This window comes from Xiphophorus hellerii, chromosome 11, assembly GCF_003331165.1.
Source record: "Xiphophorus hellerii strain 12219 chromosome 11, Xiphophorus_hellerii-4.1, whole genome shotgun sequence".
Taxonomy (NCBI): domain Eukaryota; kingdom Metazoa; phylum Chordata; class Actinopteri; order Cyprinodontiformes; family Poeciliidae; genus Xiphophorus; species Xiphophorus hellerii.
Genome location: NC_045682.1, coordinates 18,934,064 through 18,954,225, shown reverse-complemented (window position 1 = coordinate 18,954,225; position 20,162 = coordinate 18,934,064). Strand labels below are relative to the sequence as shown.

General features: G+C 40.6%; 1 protein-coding gene across 2 annotated transcripts in view; it reads left to right on the top strand.

Annotated features, from left to right (window-relative positions):
- camkk1a (calcium/calmodulin-dependent protein kinase kinase 1, alpha a) overlaps positions 1-20,068 on the top strand; it is a 63,191-nt gene extending 43,123 nt beyond the window's left edge. Inside the window, exons 8-17 of one of the 2 annotated variants that reach the window (XM_032575722.1) lie at positions 233-254; positions 1,000-1,088; positions 4,398-4,597; positions 8,289-8,342; positions 8,642-8,715; positions 10,934-11,021; positions 12,233-12,361; positions 14,121-14,224; positions 16,197-16,244; positions 17,206-20,068. In XM_032575722.1, coding sequence (XP_032431613.1) covers positions 233-254; positions 1,000-1,088; positions 4,398-4,597; positions 8,289-8,342; positions 8,642-8,715; positions 10,934-11,021; positions 12,233-12,361; positions 14,121-14,224; positions 16,197-16,244; positions 17,206-17,278 — 881 coding nt within the window. In that variant the 3' untranslated portion in view covers positions 17,279-20,068. The remainder of the gene's footprint in view (positions 1-232; positions 255-999; positions 1,089-4,397; positions 4,598-8,288; positions 8,343-8,641; positions 8,716-10,933; positions 11,022-12,232; positions 12,362-14,120; positions 14,225-16,196; positions 16,245-17,205) is intronic. The other variant, XM_032575723.1, reaches the window with a different exon arrangement.
- The last annotated feature ends 94 nt before the right edge of the window (positions 20,069-20,162 follow it).

Here is a 20,162-nt window from a genome sequence, read left to right as displayed (position 1 = left end):
ACCACCTCAGGGTTCACACAGTAGGTGAAATCCTCTCTCAGCATTCCCAGATCGCAGTTCTCCTCCTGAACACCAAACTATTCGTGAGCTAAATCTAGGCTAGGTAGACGACGGCTACTAGGAAGTTTGGATGTAACCTCGCTGGGCAGAAGTGATCACAAAGAGCTAATGAATAAAAATATTCCACCTCACGTGTATCCTCTTTGTTGTCCCCTTGTTTTGTTCCCGATAGTGTTTGAGCTGATGCGTAAGGGGTGAGTAGAGAACATGTCCTCTGATTTCTGTCTTTTTCCTCCGTCTCTTCCTCATTCCTCCATCCTCCATCTCTCCATCCCATGCTCTGCAGCGCTCATTGCTCCAAGCTTAACACTGTGCCGGAGGTTTTCCTCCATCTCAGACCTCAGAGGAAGACGTTACAGTCTTGGGGGTTTTCACAGTTATTTCCAAAGCCAGCTGACTAGAAAAGGGCTTCGGGTCGTGGCTCTGGTGCTGATGTTTCTGAATCATTTAACTGATAACAATAATAAACATGAGTGGTACTTTTTTTTTTTCTTCTAAATGTGATTTAGTTTTTTGCAATGCCTGGAGAACAAATAAAATGACCCGAATATTTACGTTTGTACTTAGTACTTCATTGGCACATTCAGTACGTCTTCTTTTTACATAAACTCGGTTCAGTTTATCCATCCAGCACCAGTTCACAATCATCTCAAGACCATGCAAACCATTTCAAATGCAGTTTTCTGATCTGATTCAGCTCCATTCGGAATGCAGCATAATTTATGTCCGCTGGTCACATGTTGCCATGTGATCATAAAGTTGTGTGTCTAAGGAAAGCGTTGAGGATAAAGAGGTTGTTGGGTAGTTATTTATCGCATTCAGTGTTGTCGCCTCATCTTTGCTTCAGACATTAACTCGTTGTTTTTGTTCCTCAATCTGAATCCAGTTTTAAAAGCAATGCCTGAATTTGTGTTTCTGCTCGGCTGTGTGAATCTGCAGTCCAGTGATGGAGGTGCCAACAGAGACTCCTTTCTCAGAGGAGCAAGCACGGCAACACTTCAGAGACATCATCCTGGGCATTGAGTACCGTGAGTCTGCAAATCACGACAAAAGTTGCTAGTATTTAATGCGTGTATGTTTTGGGTATCAGAGCATCTCCTGGGCTTAAACCATCAGTTTTAATACTTCTTGTTATGATGCACATTATAATACTAAAGTGTGATTAAAAATGTTAATAGATTGTAATTTTTTTTTTGTTTTTATTTGGTGTCTTCCTTTGATCTGCATAAAGGAACAAAATGTTCTTGAGCCTCTGCCGCCGTTCCCTCGCCTCGCCTTCTGGCAGCATTTATGTCCGTCTGTCCGTCTGATCACCGCTGAGCCACAGTTTGGTCCAACAGTTTTTCTCAAGCTGCCCTTTTCGCTGTAGTGGAACAATTTCACTTATTTGCTGTTATTGTGCTTGTTCATCCAAAAGGACATTACTGTCTTTTTTTATTTTTTCTCACGTCACGTTGGTTTGTGTGGAGTATTTACCAGCACAGTAGCGCCTTAAATCTTGAAGATGATCGCAATAGAAAAAAAAAATCTAGTTTTTTGAATTCCCAAGAATGCTACAAAAGAACACATTGAAGCATCTAAGTTAAGTTAACCTTTTTAAACACAGATTTTTTTTTTAGAGTAGACAACAGCATGTCATGATGTCTTTTGAAGAGTGTTGAAAAGATGTTTCCCTTAACTTTAACATTTCTGCCATAGTTCTCCAAACGAGGAACAATCTGACTGCTACAAAAGTATCCACCTCTTTTCAACTTTTCCACATTTTGTTGCAACCAGAGAACTTCAATGCATTCATTCAATGTATGTGGCCTATGGTACAAAACCAACATAACTCTGTACATAATTACAAAACAGAAGAAAAATCATCATTTCAAGTTGAAATCAGAAAAAGAGGCATGTGTTTGTGTTCGCCCGCTTTACTCTGATACCCCTGAAGAAAATCCATTGGAACCAGTCGTTTTCAAAAGTCAGCAGAGTCCACATTTTTGTAGTTTCGACTCGAGTTGCACAAAATTACTGTATTATAAATACCATAAAGAACGCAGACGGCGTAATAAGGAAGTCATAATTTGCAATGCTGGTCCAATACATTGACTACTCATTTTTAATCCAAAGCAGCAACAAATCAACTTTTTATGTAGTTATTAGTGAGTGATCTCTGTTTTATTATTGTCCCGTCTTAATTTAGACTTATCCAGAATGTGCCTCACCCGTCCTCCATGAATCGTTGGGGATAAGTGACTGATGTCAGACAATACCAGTGTTTTACTTTCACCCTAAACACACCAAGTTCACAGTGAAACAAGGCGGTGGATGCTTTCAATTCAATTTTAAAGAAGGAAACATTTCAGAGGGAATGATGTTGTAGTTACGCTCATTATTTAAGAGTCATTGTAGATTGGTTATCGCTATGGGCAGGAAGGATTTCCTGTTGTAGTGGATGTTGTGTCAGATGTGCAAAACTCTCCCAAAGAGGTTGTGCAGCATCTCTGCATTAGCAGGGACATGGAGGTCATCCTGGAACGTTTAGATATTTCCCTTGACACTAAACACCCTCACTAGCATTCAGTCAAGCCGAAGCTCTGCTAATAGCTAATATTGGAGCCGTGTGCACTGAAGCAGAGAGACGTCTAAAAATTTCCTTGAGGACGCCGGTCCTCGAGGAATGCAGTTTAAAACCACTGGTGAAGATGATGGCACATTTCGAGTTACAAATGACCCAGTCAAAGTCTCAGCCTCAATCCAGTTGAGGAATCTGTGGCAAGATTTTAAAGATTGAGGTTTACAGACGATCTCCTTCCGATCGAACCTCGTTTGAACAACGTACCAATCAGACTTGAATCAGCTGCACTGGAACAGAGATGCTTCTAAAAGTGACAGTACTTTGTAGACAGAAGCTTGACACCATGACTTAAAGTCTGTTGAACTGAAAGTCCAAATAAAATGCGTTGAGGTCTGCTATAGATAAAGCAGGGTATAAGTACTTTTGCAAAGCACTGAAAGAAGTGCGAAGCCTGTGTTTGGCAGATAAGTTAAAGAGAATCTGTTGGGAAACGTGTCCCTCTGCTTTGTTGAAATATAAATGCTGAACTCTGGCAGGCACAATAAACTTCAAGCCTTTAATTTTCTGAATTGTAGTTTTAGTGCTTAAAGTGCATTAAAATGTCTCCTGCAGCCTCCATGAATCTTAGCCGTGAGTCGGAGCTGGGGCTCCCGATGGCATCGTTTTAATTTGACCGTTGTGAGCGCTACGACTTTTAATAGTCGAGAAGTCAAGCGCCCCCTGTTTCAGGAAGACCTCCTCACAGCAAGTAGAGACCACTTATCCCATCAGGGACGCATTCAGGGCCTATATTCCAGAAGACGTTTGAGGACGTACTTAACTTTCACTCAAAGATGACCCCTGGTTCACAGTCCTCCCATCATTCTTATGAAGCGGCAATCAAAGCTGGTGATGCTTTCCTCTGGGGAATAATCACTACTTCTCTCTCTGATGGGTTGTTTTGTTAATTATCCCTCTTCAGATTCTTCTTTGTTTTTTTTGTTTTTTTTTCCCCAAGTGGGTTGTGGTTAAAGAATAGCAAATCTGCATTGTTGATTTCATCAGAACAAAACTGACATTCAAGCACATATAATTACATGCAGAAAATAAGGACCTGATAGAAACAAAGCTATTGAGGTGGTCGACTGCTCAGGTCCGCCTGTAGTTAAATACCTGGGTTAGTTTTAAAATGAGCGACATCGTGGTATGGCAGTGATTGCCAATGACGTCAAGCTACTAAATTTAGAACAGCGCACTGGTGCCATTTTAGTTTCGGACAAACAAGAGCGGTAAGCCTGGATAGTGAACAGGTAGTGCAAGTCAAATCATCTGCTCGACAGCGATAAAAATGGTAACAAAGTCAGATCACAGAGGATTTTTATTTCAGAGCCGTTTCGTGGCGTCGCTGCTTAGCGTGTTTGTGTGGGGAAACGTCTGTTTGTTTAGTTTCTGATCAGCTGATTTGGGTTATTAATATGAACAATTTAATGCCCATCTATTGGTGTTTGCCAACTGCAAAGCAATATTGAAAATATTTAGAATTTTGATAGAAACATTATCGTTTTCATGCACAATCTGGGAGACTATTTGGTGGATTAAAAAGAAAAAAGATGGCAGGAATTCAATAAACTGGAGCAAGAAATTAAATGTAGTTTTTAAGGGAACGGCGCCCCGTATGTAATCACTATTCAAACTGTTAGATCACAAACATATTATTGAACTATTACACACCAGCTGCATTTTGCTTGATTTTGTCGGGACGGCTTCTTTAACTTCTCCCCTCCTTTTTCCTCAGTGCACTACCAGAAGATCGTCCACCGGGACATCAAGCCGTCCAACTTGTTACTAGGAGACGACGGCCATGTGAAGATAGCTGACTTCGGAGTGAGCAACCAGTTCGAGGGCAACGATGCTCTGCTGTCGAGCACTGCAGGGACTCCTGCTTTCATGGCGCCAGAGACTCTGTCAGAGAAGTGCAAGAGCTTCAGTGGGAAAGTGAGTCGAATCAGTGGATTTGAAGTGTAGTGCATGTGCGTTTGGGTCGGAATTTAATTTCTTTATTTTCTGGGTGTCATTTTTGGGTAAATAAGTCTGACTTTCGTGGTAAATTTAAATAATCACCCCCTGCTTCTGAAGGGAATGTGAGAGAAAGAGAACGTTAAATGAAGACTGCGAATGCTTAATTAAATATGTCTAGAAATTAGTCCTAAAATTTAAATGTAGCTTTTTAAAAGATCTTTTAAGAGCGGAGTTCGGAAGGCTTTAGCTTTTGTCGAGAAATACTGAATCTTGGATCTTTTTTGGGGGGTATTGTGTTTCTTATTAGAAGTAGATTACAGTGTTTTTGAACAATCTCTGATCTGTTTGTAATGTAATATTTGGGGGGGGTGTAAAGAGCTTTAAATTTATAAAGGTGGGGCCTAAACCAATTCTAAAACAACAAGAAACCAGTACAGGGGAGCTAAAGTCATTTTGTCCCTTTTTATGGGTTTTGCAGCATAACTCAAAACAGCTGAAGAGACAGTCGGTCGGTGTAATCCAATGAAGTTAAACATGAATTATCATAAATTCTATGTGTATATTCTAGTATCAAACCACAGCGATTTGCAGATGTCTTTAACTCCTTGAACTCCCTCACATTTCCTCTGTTATTTCATACCAAGTTCTGTTATAAAGTTTCCGTTGATTAGTTGTGTTCTCATGCAATAGGAAGTAAAAAAAAATGCATTTCAAATATCTCACTCTCACTCTATTTACGTTTTCAACAGCTTTCTCATATTTTTCAAATTGTCATAACTATCAGTTTCTGATCTGCATTTGGATGTTTTCAAGAGGCTTAACATTTTCTGCCAACATGTGAACACGATCTCCTCCAGACTCAAAGCGGTTGATCTTTATGAGTGTCCTGCTGTATTCATGCGGTCAGTTTTGACTTCCTGCTCCTGTACAGCCGCCTCCCTCTTCGCTCCGTCCTCCTGTGGGTTTCCGTAAAACCTAAGAGATGGGCTGTGTATGTACATTAAAGAGGAGCCAGAATAGCACATTTGATTGCAGACAAAACGCCACCAGGGTAAAAGAGCCACTTTAAGTGCTTCAGTGGGCTGTTTTGTCAAGGTTTCAGGGACCAAGTGCCTCTTCCTTCCTGATTGTTCTTGCACTCTCTCAGGTTTTGATAAAGAAAAGCTTTTCTTCCAAGGGATGTAAAAATTAGAAGTGAGTTTTATAATATCCAACACTTGTATGTCACTAAAGCCTTTTATGCTTCATTCCCAGAAGTACATGATGAATCTAACACTATGACAAATTGCAGTAGATAATGAGAGGGTGCTTTAATCAAGTCTTGCAAAAAAAAGAAAAAACTATTTTCTCGGTCACCCCTTTTGCTTTCTTGCCAAACTTGCATGATTCAAATCATCAGCAAATTTTAATATCGATAACCGGAATAAATGCAAAACTCAGTTTTCAAATATTGATTTTTTTATTAAATAAAAAAACTTTATGCAAATTAACCTGACTGTATGTGAAAAAGAAAGTCAAGCAATGCCATGAAGTAACTGTTAACCACATTTTTATTTTAGTTTTATTAGACGTGCGCAGACCTGATTGGCGCCGAAGCTGCAGAATCAACAAAACACTAAAACGGGTCCGGTGACAACATGAAATAGTCTGAAAAGCCTCAACAAGCAACAAATCCTGGCTCAGTCTGACGTAGTTAAAGAAACGAGAAACAAAGTAACAGTCATGTTTCAGTCCGGAAAATATTCCGAAGTCTTTTCAGAATGACTCAACAATCAGAAATGTCTTTTTTTTTAAATTATTTATTTAAACACGTTTCAAGGCCAGGAACAAAATGCTTGATTATTTACATTTTGCTTGATTTTGATCCCTTCTGTGAAAATATTTGGTAGACTGACTGGAAATGCTTCCTGTTACATCTAATGTAAAACTAAATGTTATTTCTGAAAAGGAGCGTAATGAAACGTGTGACTTGCTTGTAATAGATGGAATAAGGAATGCTACAGCAGAACATCAGTTTCTGACCTAAAACCCAAAAGCGCACTTAGTTTAAGCTCCAGGACAATCTTCGTGTAAATCCACCTCTGAGCTGGAAAACCAGCGTGTCCCCGTCAGTGTTGGAGGTTAGATCGCATCTAAAACCACTCTGACTCCGAACATGTCCGAGCCCTGTGGAAAAATTCATCTGTAATGGTAACAGATCAGGCTGAGACTTCGGCAAATGGCAAAGAGCAAATTCTGTATTGCATCCGCGGATGGGAACAGCACACAGCAAGCTGCAATGAGTTCTGAACCTTCAGTATCAGTTACACCTTTTCTTATACAAGTTAACCGATAACAGGAAGGGAGAGTACAACCTTGTGTGATAGCAGAGTTAGAAGGGTGTAACCTAACCGCCAGTTAGGTGGTACACGTCTTCTTGTTCAAATATGTGAGTTTCCAAAAATCAGGTTTGCTAATGGAACAATTCTGCATAACAAGAGCATTGTGAAACCAGAATACTTCACACAAATGCATCAGTTTCTTAAAACTCTGAGCTGGTGACATTCCATAGAGAAACTTGTTAAGACTCAGGGCTTATTCCATCACACTATAATTACCTAAACTATCTGTTCTTATCTGTTAACAAATACTGGCTCCTTACCGTGGTGAGGCATTGTCGCTATCAGCCTGCTGCAGTTGCTGCAGGGACCCCTCTGAGTGGTTCTGCAGAAACTCTCTAGCCTACATACTCTAACAGGTTGAACATTACTAATGTGGTTAAATGAGTAAAAGAATTAAATAAAAACATAAGCAAAATAATAAAACAATTTTTCTTCCACGGCCAGACAGGTTATTGAGAACTTCCCCCATCTTTAGCTTTTGTTTAGCGTCTTCCAGCTCCATCTTGTTGCTTGTTTTATCGCAGGGTGAGTCAGAATCAAATCTTCTGGGATGTGTGATTGATGGGAGCGGAGCAGGGTGGAGCTGCGCTTGTTACAGTCTGATTAACTTCTGCACCCTATTTCCTCTCTTTATTTCCTCAACGGAGTGAACAACCTGCTCCTCCAGTTACGCTATCATAAGTAGATCAATGCAACTTTATATCGTTCATTCTCGCTTGACTTGACCTGTGCTGTAGGTATTGCAGGGTTATTAAATGTGCCACAAATAATTCTGTCCCAACCCGGCCCAAATCTTTGCTTGGGCTCGGGCCGTAAATTTAAACTCTGGTCAGTATCTGTACCTAAATCAAATAGAGGGACTGAAGAAGATGCCTGATTTAAAACGACTCTGCAAGGTCAGGTTGGTTTGGAAAGCTTTTCTTTTCTTAATAAATTAACTCTAGTTAGTCTTTGTCTGAAGTCAAAATTAGCCGGGTGATCTTAAACGTATTATGTCTCACAAAACAAATTAAAAAAATTAACTCTTTTTTTTTACAGCTCTACCTGGTAAGGATTACCTGTAGAGAAAAACCAAGGCAGAGGCACAAAGAGTGAGGTGGCTCAGCTAGTCCCTCTGCTAAATTGTAGCACAAATCCATTTTCAAGGCTTCTGAAAAACACGCCCTAAAATAAAACGACCTGACGTTCCATAAATCTCCCGTTAGGTTTCAGTCCTGTGTGAGTGATTTCCAGTCGGTGTGGCTCACATTTGCATTAAACTCCTGTTTTGTTTGTCTGTTTTAAAGGCGCTGGACGTGTGGGCCATGGGAATCACCCTGTACTGCTTTGTGTTTGGGAAGGCAAGTGTGCACACTTTCTGTCTCTCGCGTATTTAACAGCGTTGTAACAGTGAAAGCCGTCTCCCTCTGTAGCAACACCTCTGTGGGAACAAAGCGTGCCGCCTTCTCTGCGTCTGATACGGCGCTCGTTCATTTAAATCAACACCAGAGGCTGATTGCTGCAGCTGTAATTTGTCTGATCCGTCTTTGGAGAAGCAGATTGCATTTGCCAGAGCTGTGATTCAGGCAAACTGTATTGTGGATTTCACTCATGTTTTTTTTTTGTTTTTGTTATTGTTTTTGTTCTCCTCTACCTGCAGTGCCCATTTATTGACGAGTACATATTGGCTTTGCACAATAAGATAAAGACCAAGCCTGTGGATTTTCCTGAAACGTGAGTTTTTTTTTATTGTTCCAGCCGTTTTTCATACCTTTTTAGAGAAAATAGCAGAGTTGATTACACCTTTTCTGTCCACTTTGTGCTGCTATTTTACCTCTTATTGTGAATTTTAGAATTAAAAAACATTCGCGCCCCCCTCACACACACACAAAAATCAAAACAACTAGAATATGAAAGGGAGTCACCGGTTTGGCATCAAAACAAGCGTGTAGACTGCAACAATAGCATGTGAACATACAAGCTGCGGTGCCTCCCTGATCTTTCTTTCAAGTAAAAGGTGAAGTAAAGCACAGAGGTCTTCCTGGGTGATTAAGTAAGAAAACGCATGAAGCCACGTATCGAGCGTCCGCAGAACGAACAGACTGATAAAATATAAACATGGAAGGCGGGCGGCTGTGTTAGAACAAAGTGTTATTTTGTTAATAAGGAACCGTCATGCTTACTGGAGTCATGGTTGCGCAGGAAGCTCTTGCATTAGGTTCGCCCGTCCCCCCACGCAGACTGTAATCGCATCATTTGTATGCTATAAAAATCAATAACAATTAATGGTGCCGTGTTCTGAGCGGTGATGGGGCCGTTTGTACAAATAATGTCACGCCACTGTCACCATGACGGAGACTGGGTTTCCTGATTAACATCATTTTTATCACATTCTCCTCTTTCAGTGTCACGTACGTTGGAAAACTCAGGCTGCCGTTACGGATTGAAACCGTTAGTAATTTTAGTGTTTAATTTTAGTCATTTCTGTTTGGATAAGCTGAATTTAGAATTAAAATTGTTATAAATTAATTGATGAGCCCTTTTTAATAAATTGTGAAAACTGCTTCTTATAATAAAAGTAAAATTAGAACGTTTAAAATTAGAGGAATCACAATTAGAGATTCTCCGATCAGAATTTCGTGGCCGATTTCCGATATCTGGGTTTTTTTTGTGTTTTTTTTGTAAAGCTTTGACCTGCTATTTTCATCTTCTTTTTAAGAACAATATGTGTATACTGTGCATATTATGGACAGAGGCAACATAACTATATTCATGCAAGAAAGGATTGAGTGTAAGGCAAAGAATAAATGTTTTGAATTGACATTTAGTTTAATCTTTAGAGTCTTAATTTACCAATTAGCAAAGTTAGCATCATTGGCATTACAAAAAACATCTTGAGCTTTCCTTAGAAAATGAATTTTTTTAAATCTGATGTATGCAGAATGTTTTGCTCTCTCTTGCTTTCTTGCAGGCTAAATCCTATTTGTGTCTCTACATGTTATGGGGGAAAAAATGATTAAATAACTTCTCGCGTCTCTTTGCGACCTCTGATTTCACTTTTAAACACCTCACTTTTTCACTTTTCTTAGTTTTTGTTTCCAGACTGCCTGGGTAGGGTTAATCAATCTCTAAATTGGTCAATACTGTACTTCATCATTACTTATTATTTCTTGGTTTTAGGCATTTTAAATATTGTGTTATTAGCTGAGGAAAAAATTGCACTTTATTGAGAATATTCAATAGGTCATTTACATTTTTTGATTTAGAAATTCCCCCACAATGATGTGCCTGCAGGGAAAGTATGCATATGGGGACATAAAGCATTTCCACTAATAAACCATTAGAACGAATTGACGTCCAACTGGCGACAGCTCGCTACAACCACCGCAACACTAGCAAGTTAGCAAGAGTGTTTCGAAAAGCAGTTGAGAAATGGATTTGTGAATAATTTAGAAATAATTTGTTTTCTAACATTGTCAATAAGCTGATGTGTAGTAAAATGTTTATAAATATTATTTTAATTCAACTATGCCTTTATTATTTGTTTTAATTATCTGTAGAAACCCTAAATTGAAGGATTGAAGTTTACCAAGTCAATATTTTAGAGTAGCCATGATTATTTCTTCTACTTTCAAATGATCATTTCAATTTTGTTTAATCTAATGTGTAATTAACTTAATTATTAATGTAAATACTTGATACTCTTATTACAGCTGAATTTATGTAGAGTAGTATATTTAATTTCTGCAGCTTAGATAACATTTAGGAGAGTGTTTATTTTTAAGTGCTGGTTGATAAAGTGCAGTTCCCAGTCTGTTTTAATTAAGCATGGGCTTTCATCGTACCTACTTAATGCACTGTTAATAATTTAATCATAAAATCCTGAAAAACACCCGGAGCCGTTTTAAAAATTAAGTCCAAAAACCTGACCGAGTCTCGTTCTTCATGGCAGACCAAACATCTGCGAAGAGCTGCGGACGTTAATCTTGCGGATGCTGGACAAGAACCCGGACACCAGAATGACCATTCCTGAGCTCAAGGTACTGTGGCAGCAGTAGTTGATGTTCAGACGTGTGAAAAGACTGAGGGTTCAGCGTGGCGTTGTTTACCCTCGCACGTTGGCTTTCGATTCCACCAACTTACTGTCACGTGAACAGTGGGGCTCATTAAGCCGTGTGTCCCTGTGGACTAAAAACTGAGTCAGTCTGAATCCAGGGGCCGGTCACGGACGGAGCAGATAGCAGATACTTCTCCCTCCCCTCCCCCCAACATGTTTCCATGACACAATCCGACGACGAGTCATTTGCTCACCAGAGATGCTTTGTGTTTATGGAAAAGGAGATAATGAGTCTGTTAGACATCATGTGTGTCCTTGTGCAGAGACATCCACACACTCTCTCTTACACACACACACACGTCAGAGAAACATAGGATGAAGGGCGGTGTAGCACTGAGAGGCGCGACACTTTCCTTTGGCATCTTCCGTGTTTTTCATTGAAGATGACCAGTCAGAACCAAGTGCTCCATAGACGAGCTAAAGGACAGGCAGCTTGTACTTGGTTCATACCTCAGATGATCTCAAACCGTGTCTCTCAGAAGGTGTAATCTGTCTTCAAACTTGTGAAGACACTGTTGCAGTAATCAATGCAACCAAATGCTACATCTAGCTAGGATATTAGCCCTTTTATCCCGGAAATGTTCTTGAGGTGATAGAAGACTGACTTTTTAACTGCCTTTATGTGTCTCTGAAAGTTCAGGTCTGAGTTCACCCCTCCCAGATCTCGGGCCTGATCTCTTGTTTCCAGCTGTAATAACTGAAGCTGTGTGTTGACTCTTTGGGTCCGAAGATAATAACTTTGGTTTTGCTTCTGTTGTGCATTAGCAAAAAGCGCAGAAAATACGATGAATGATTCTAATGTTTTTACCTTTGGCTCCTCCCGACTCGGTACCTTGTTGGACTAACGACACATAACAGCAGTGAGTGTTTTGGAGTATGTTTCTACAAACTTTGCACATCCAGAGTCTTGTGAAAAAATACATGTAAAGATCTAGTTTCAGAATATGGTTGACATGTTTTGGGTAGAAATTAGATCAAAATCAGTTTAGGTCTTTGGTTCATGAAACAAACACGTCACATAACACTTGAAGTAAAAGCTCCCATTGAAAACTAAGGTGTAATGACAAGTGTGGGATACATAGTGTTTATTGGGGATGTCTGTGTGTGGGTGTGTGTGTGTGGGGGTGTGTGTAGATGGACCAGTGGGTGACCCAGGGAGGCACTGACCCTCTGCCTTTGGAGGAGGAGCACTGCTCCATGGTGGAGGTAACGGAGGAGGACATCCAGAACTCTGTGAAGTTTGTCCCCAGCCTCTCCGCTGTGGTAAGAAACACCGCGGGTCTTCAGCAGAAATGTGACTAAGAGCAGCATCGCCTTTCCTAATCCGAGCAAGGTTAAACAGAGCAGTAGAATTACAGAACGTTATTAAGACACATGGAGAGTTTGCAAAGAAGTAGGACAGGGTGTTTTTATAAGACAGAATACAAGTCCAGAAGACTTCCTGTGCGGATGTTTTAGAGACCGTATCAGCTGGAATCACTCTCCTGGTGTGTAAACAAATCCAAATTTATATGGATTCTCTGAACTTCACGTTGCACGAAATGAATAACGTCCAGCAAGCGGGAGGAATTTTTGCCTGTTTTGCATCAGGTTGCAGTTGTCCACTTATTAGCCACAAAGGCAGCAGCAGCCGAAGGGACCAAAGAGGTAAAGAAAGAGATTTCCCCACAAAAAGCTTCAGCTCCAAACAAGATCATTGCTCTCATCAGAACTTTAAGTACAGTTTAAAACTGCATGATGGAGTAATCGGATCCAGTGTGGTTCTTCTAAATTTTTAAGCGATGTAGATGTTTGGTGGGGTTTGTTTTATCTTTATTGAGGAGTAGAAACTTTCTAACCATCACCTTACTCCCACAGCCCCAACCACTGTCAGAAATAACAGCTGTCAGCAGACTTTACTTTGCACACAGTCCGTGTGTTGCAAATAGCACTGGTCTTCTACAATGTGGCTCCATTTGCATTGGAGACGATTGTAAATATAAGTATGGGGAGATTTGTAACTAGATAGTAACTCATCTAAATGAATAAAGTTGCTGTTTGAGAATCATTTAAGAAACAGACTGAGTGCAGTTGGAGAATAAAAAAACAACAACTCTGGTTTCTAGTAACTTTAGCAATCAAAACACATCCTGTGTGTTTTACAGCCACGTGTAACATATTATTATCTGAACTTTCTCTTTCCTGTTTATGTATTATATTCACCTGTGTATTATTGAGTGTGTTTTTAAACGGGCAGTATTATGTGAAATTGACTTTTTTGAGCTTTACATCATGTTGTGAGTGTTTCCTTGAGTCTTTTATGTTTATTTGAGAAATCGAATGGTAACCAGGCAGCTGTGCAAAACGACTGGGTGGACCTAGCTCCGCCTTCGAGGGGCAGCTCCTCTCCGGAACTGCAGTTTCCAAGCTTCCACCGCACAGAGGAACCCTCACCTGCGACTGTCTTACTCAACTCCTTCAGACTAGCCAGCAGCAATTAGCAAACACATTGTGAAGCTGTGCATCTGCTGAGCTCGTTGCATGAGTTACTTCTCAGTAAAACCCTGTTAAAAATGTTGCTAAAGGGTTAATTGTGATAACTTCCTGAAGGCAAAGTTTCAGAAAGAGCAGGAGTTTTTAAAGAGACAGAAGCCTAATTTCAAGACATCAAGTTGCAAAGTCAGATTAGTCATATTTGATTTATTTATCGTTTTTGTAACAACTGAAGGTAAGATAGTTACTTCATTGTGCTATAAGATGGCACTATGTGCCTGGAAAACATATAATACTCCCCCTCAACAGCTTTTTATGTGTGAAACGCTGACATATTTTTTTAAAAATCCACAATCCCCAGCCTACACATTTATAATTTGTTTCCAAGATGTTGAACATTTTTCATAATGAGACTCTAATTTCATGTTCTCCCCCTCCCCTCCCCTCCCAAGCTCACAAAAACTAAATAATTCATATTGTTTACTTCTGTCAGCTTCAAATCAAAGTGGAGTCTTCGCTCATGACGGTTTTCGTCCTGTGTTTGCCTCAGATCTTGGTGAAAGCGATGTTGAGGAAGCGCTCGTTCAGCAACCCCTTTGAGTGCCCGAGCAGGCGAGAGGAGAGATCCATGTCTGCACCTGGCAGCCTGCTCATGTAAGAACACACAGTCCAGCCTGCAAATATCACCAGAGCTCCTACATATTTAATATTTCCATATCCCCTCCTCGAGGATGAACCAACACAAGGAGCCGCTCCCATTTCCGCCGTCGTCTGAAATTCTGACATTCACCCGGGTCCCTTTTTTTTCTTTCTGCTCTATCAGGTTAACTTGCTCTCAGTCTTCCCTGCAGCACCTGCTGCTTTGTGTTGCCATAGCACCATAATTCAGTCTTTCATTCTATGCAGTAGAGCTTACAGCTTTTGTAAGAATGTGTTTTTTTAAGAATTGTCGCCAGGTTTTATAGCCAGAAGGATTCAAACTGACACAGGAGGATTTAGAATAAAAATTTTTTAAAACTTGGGTGTGGAGTGTGCCGTGGTGACGGAGGGGTTAGCGCGACCCACATTCAGAGGCAACGTAGCCTCAACGCGGCTGTCGCGGGTTCGACTCCCGGACCCGACGATGTTTACCGCATGTCTTCCCCCCTCTCCTTCCCCCTTTCCTGTCAGCCTACTTTGAAAAAGGGACACTAGAGCCCACAAAAAGACCCCTTGTGGGGCGATAAAAAAAACAACTAGGGTGTGATGCTGACCTTGGGTTTCCTGAGCTGTGAGTTGAAAGCATCAACAGAGGGATGATAGCCTCATCCTACCATGCAGCTTCCACATACACAGAACATCCGTAGCTGCCCTCCGCTGGTCTAATGGTGCCCCTGGAACAGCGGTCTGTGTGAGGGGGTCTGGTTTATTTATCAGGGAGATGAGCCTCAGCAGCTCTGTAATCTCTAACTGTGGTGGGTATATGAGATGCTGTCTTAGCTATCTGGGCTGAAGCTTGCCCCGCGCTGCAGAGAGCTGCTACTTAGAGGTGAAGGTTATTTTGTGGGGAAAAGTGAAAAAAAATCTGCCCCCTGCTGGCAGACAGGAAAAGAATCGAGGCGTTAATATACTCTATATTTCTGCTTTGCGTTACTTAAGCATCAGCTTAAAAACAAATACACATAATTTCCTGCAAATTGCAAGGAATGTTATTTAAAGGGACGGTGTTATGTAAAATGTTTGGTTTTTTTTGCTTCACATGATGTTATAATGTTATTTCCTCATCCAAAACATACCTGGAGAGTTGCCTTGATTCTTTCATGAACGTTTGAGAAATCCTGTAATCTCCCGTGGCAACAATTCAGCTGCTGTTTTCAAGCTTCCGCCTCACAAATCAATTACTCGCCCACTCAGCTCCTTCAGACTAGCCAGCAGCAATTAGCAAACACCAGGTGGAACTTTGAATCAGCTGAGCTCATTATTCCTGCTACTTCTCAGTGTAATGATGGTAAAAATGTTGTTAAAGGGTTAAAAGGTTTCTTAAAGAGACAGAGGCCCACTTTCAAGGCATTTAGAATACAAAGCAAAATTTGTTTTCACTCATATTTGCTATGTACAGCAGTTTTATAAGAACTGAAGGTAACATAGTTACTTGATTGTGTTATGGAATTAAACTATGGGGCTGGAAAAGACATAACACTGCCTCTTTAAATTACATTTAAATCCAGTTTACTGTGGCAGAATGTGCAGGCTGAGTCGCATTTCAGTTGCCCTGCTCTTTGTCAGATGGATGATTCCTGTCATCTTGGCCTCCTGATCTTATTTGCCATCATGTTTACTTGAAAATACAACATGATGCAATCAGCTCAACAGATAGTCTGTTTATTTTTTTTTTTTATTCAGCCCTCCTCAAGCATTAAGTGTTTGATCTTATTTTTACCTCTTTTGTCCACCTGTGTTTAAAACCCTTTTAGTCATGCAAAGCTTCAAACTGGTCACTTCGAGTGGCATCAGGTTTGAAGCATTTTAAATGTTTTGTTGGTTGATGAATCCAACATGTTGGGCGGGGGTGGGACCTCGTCACCTGTTGGCACGACTCCACCCACTCATCGGTGACCTCTCCGTCTTTTCTCCCACTCTCCTGCAGGGACTCGTGGCCCTTCAGGCCCTCTTTAAAACTGCACCCTTCACGCAGGTAATCCCTTTGTCGCCCATCTGCCCGCGCATCATTATCCTCACCTTAGATTGCTCGGCGCTCACTTACAGAGCCTGCAGAACTCTATCTGTCTCATGAATCTGTGCGCTTTTTGTCACATTGCAGCAACAAACTTAATTTTTTGGATTTTGGGTGACAGAAAAATGTCTTGCCTGGCCACCCCATTGATACACCGCTCAGGCATGTGTAAGAGATACTACAGAGCAATCGTCTTTAATCAAGACATAAATGTAAAACCCAACAACTAATAAATATGAATATAAAATTATAAAGAAATTATAGCCGTTTGTCTGAAGCTAATCTGTTCACTTCAAAAACACAAAATCTTACCAAGCAATTTTGGTCTAGTTTTAGTGCAAATATCTTAGACGAAAGGAACTCACAAGGAGCTTTTCAGCGAGATATAAGATATAATCTGCCAGGTTAACATACACAATCTCATGTATGTTTCTGAAAACCTGCTTGCAGTCTAGTTTTGTAAGAGTTTGTGTTTTGGCAGTGTTGCGCTGGGTTTTATGTCAAGTGATCAGAGTAAACAAAAAAATTAAGCCACGCTCTTAAGATTTTTAATAAAAACTAATAAAAAAGTGTAATTTTCCAGCTATGTGATCTTTGTCCACTATTTTGTTTGGTCCATCATATCACAAAACTGACATCTTTGGTTGCAAGGTGACATAAGGTGGAAAACGATGACATGGGCTGTGAATGGTTTTGCAGTTGCTTCTTTCCAGCTGTCATCTCAGAGATGCTTCTGTCCTGCTCCTGCAGACCACCTCCATCATTCTGCTGCAGCTGCTTCTCTGTCCCTCTCTCTCTGTGTCTGCAGAGGCTGGAATCATAAGCTTTGTGGGTGGGGGGGGCTCCCTGTTCATATAGACCGCTCCACATCAGAGGCACAGGATCCCCTGCTGATCTCTCTCCTCTCCGTCTCTTTGTTTAGAAAGAGCAGCGCGGGGGACGGGCCCAGAGAAGGAGAGCTGGAGGACCTCCACGAAGACGAGCCTTTCTCTTGAGGCACGACGGGAAGCCGAGCTTTCTGCTTTGACCACTGTGCGCTCCACGCCTTCACCCAGCTCCAATCAGTGCCACAGTAAACCGTGTAAATAAATGGATCTATAAATGTGAAATATCGCTCGCAGATGCTAACGCTAACTTGGCTTGATTTTAGAAAATTCTTCATTTTCTTCTGTTCTTTCTGGATTTCTGAGCTCAACAGCTTACAGGTGACACCGCTGACCCAGTGAGAACAGCTTTTTTTCTCACTGGGTCCACTTGGTTTGCACACTAAAGTAAAAAAAAAAAAGAAAAAAAAAAAAGGAGATCTTTCTTTATTTCCGTGCATGTTCATTATCAGATCATCTACAGGATCTACTCAACAGTTTCTCTCTGACTAGCCTGTTAACCACACTGGTTTGTCTCTTCAGTGAACTACAGGGCTTCTGACTGCTGATCAGTCTTTTTAATTTTAGAGGCTGATTCCTTGTTCCTGTCGCAGCCCTTTTTTTCTCACACCGGTGCCGTCGGTAACGTTTACAAGGAAGGCAGTATGAAAAGCCTCCGTGCTGCCTTCATGGACCAGCTCTACGACAGACGTCGAGCAGAAAGGACGTTGGCTTTGCTATGCATGCACACATTTTGAATGGCACTGCCCCCTGCTGTCTGACATCAAGTGACTCCAGTGTTGGCAGGTTAGTTCACGCTTCTGCTCCTACTCTGCGATTATCACTGCTGTCAAACACAATCTCTGCTTTTAATGTAAATAACAGAGAGGACTTTTAAAATGCGGCATTCTGAACGGTGGATAGAAACGGAGACGAGAACTCCTGGAGTGTTATCAAAACTGTAAATATATGATACATACATATATGGAAATTTGTGTTTTTGCTCAGGATTTTTTTTTTCCACTGGACATTTCAGTGAAGGGCATTTTTTGTTTAACGTTAATTAAAAAAAGGGAAGCAAGTCACCTTCAGGTTCAACAGTTTGTATGCAAATGGTTAAACGTGTGCCAGTTCATTAGGATTCTTTTTTATATTTGCTAAGAAAAAAAGAGAAACAAAAAAATTATCTGTACACGCATCACCATATCATTCTGAGGTTCAGAGAAAAATATGTTGCTTTGTCATTTTCAAAAACTGTTCTCTTACTGAACTGCTTGGTTGACCTTTGAAAAAAAAATGTCGTAAACCATAACAGAGAGGGATGAGTGAAGGTCGTGAGCTTTACGGCCTCATAAAGCGTGACAGAAGAGGAAATGCACAGATTTTTTTATAAGTAAAGTTCACAGTTACTCAGAACAGTTGGCACCGATTCAGAAACCGACACTTGTAGTTTACTTGGTCTCTGCGGACTCAGCTGTACAGTAGGGATGTCCTAATCCAATCCCTCGATCGGCTCTGAGTCCCAATCAATTTTTAAAACACCTGCATCAGTCCCAAACTAAAATAAACCCCCAACTGCCCCCTGTGCTCAGTTGGGGGCTCAGGGGTTACAGCTGTCGGAGTCTTATGCTGCAGCCCAATGAAACGAGCAGCTGCAATTTGCAAACCCAGTTTTTAAAGTTTTATTTTAGTGCGAAAGGCTTAGTAACAAATGATAAATATTTACACATCTTAGGTGATTCTTTGTCAGATGATTTTAGTAGCCTTTCGGAACCAAGCTAAGCTCGCCGGAGCAGCATATTGAGACTGGGATAGTATTTCAGTCGCTGTGAATTAAAACCGATTCACAGTCAATTTTTAAATGACTCATCAGTTTCTGGGACAAAAGATCCATATTGAGGCATCCCTCTTGCATCGTTTGGGTATTTCTTTCATGTCACTGGACAGATTCCAAGCAATTTAGTATAAGAATAAAACTCTTTCCAGACCAGATCCATCTAATATCCAGTGCAGCCCTTCACGTTCCTCCATCTTGACCTCAGAAATCTGCATTAATGAAAACAGAGGACACACACTGTAAGTGATTTCTGTAGTTTTATGCTCAAGGGTTTACACAGATTTTAAAGACACTCCATTTTATCACAAAGCGGGTAATGGAGAATGTATAATGCGTTTGCAGTTTTGACCTTTAATTTGAGTTTGTGTGTCTGCTTGCAGGGTGTCCTCTATAGAAGGGCTCTTGAAACCAAAAAGTGTGACCAGCTGTGATGTATTTGCTTGTATTTATTTGCTTTTAAGATTCACATCATTCTTTTATATTTTGTACATTTCTCTAAATCTGCAGTAGTATGTTTCTATGCAGACAGCTGTGAAATTGTCCACACATTTTTGACTTGTTGCACGGCCAGAGATCACTCATGTTGCTTTCTCTTGAATCTATATTTTAATAGAACGGAAACACAGCTCACATTGAAATGAAATGATTGCACTTTGAAACACACAGCTTCGTCTACAGGCTGCCATTTTATACAGTTGCCATTATGTACAGTTTCCGAGCTGATGGTTCACCTGTAAAAGACCATATTTACTGTGCTTTTTTCTGCGATCAGTCTGCATGTCGCAATTATGTCATCTACTGTTTGAGAAAATTTGGCAAACTGCTTTTTCTTTGTGTAAAAACAACGTAGAGCAAAAACACTGCATTTTAACTGCTGTTTTTGATGTATATGTTCATATTAGGGAAAAAGGTGAATGTTGTAAAACAAGGGCAAACTTTTATTTATTTATTTTTTTGTCTTTCCTGCTGAAATGTCAATTAAAACAGAGCAGGGTGCAGAGTACAGGAGCAGCCAGAGGGGGCAGCATTGGGTTTGGGATCTTCTTCTGTGATTGAATCCAAATACAGCATTTTTTTTAACATGACTCTGAGATGTACTGCTTCGTTTATTTCACCTCCTGCATTCCTTGTTCACCATCTTGTCTGGAGCTACAGATTAATCCAAGAGGAGTCGAGCCA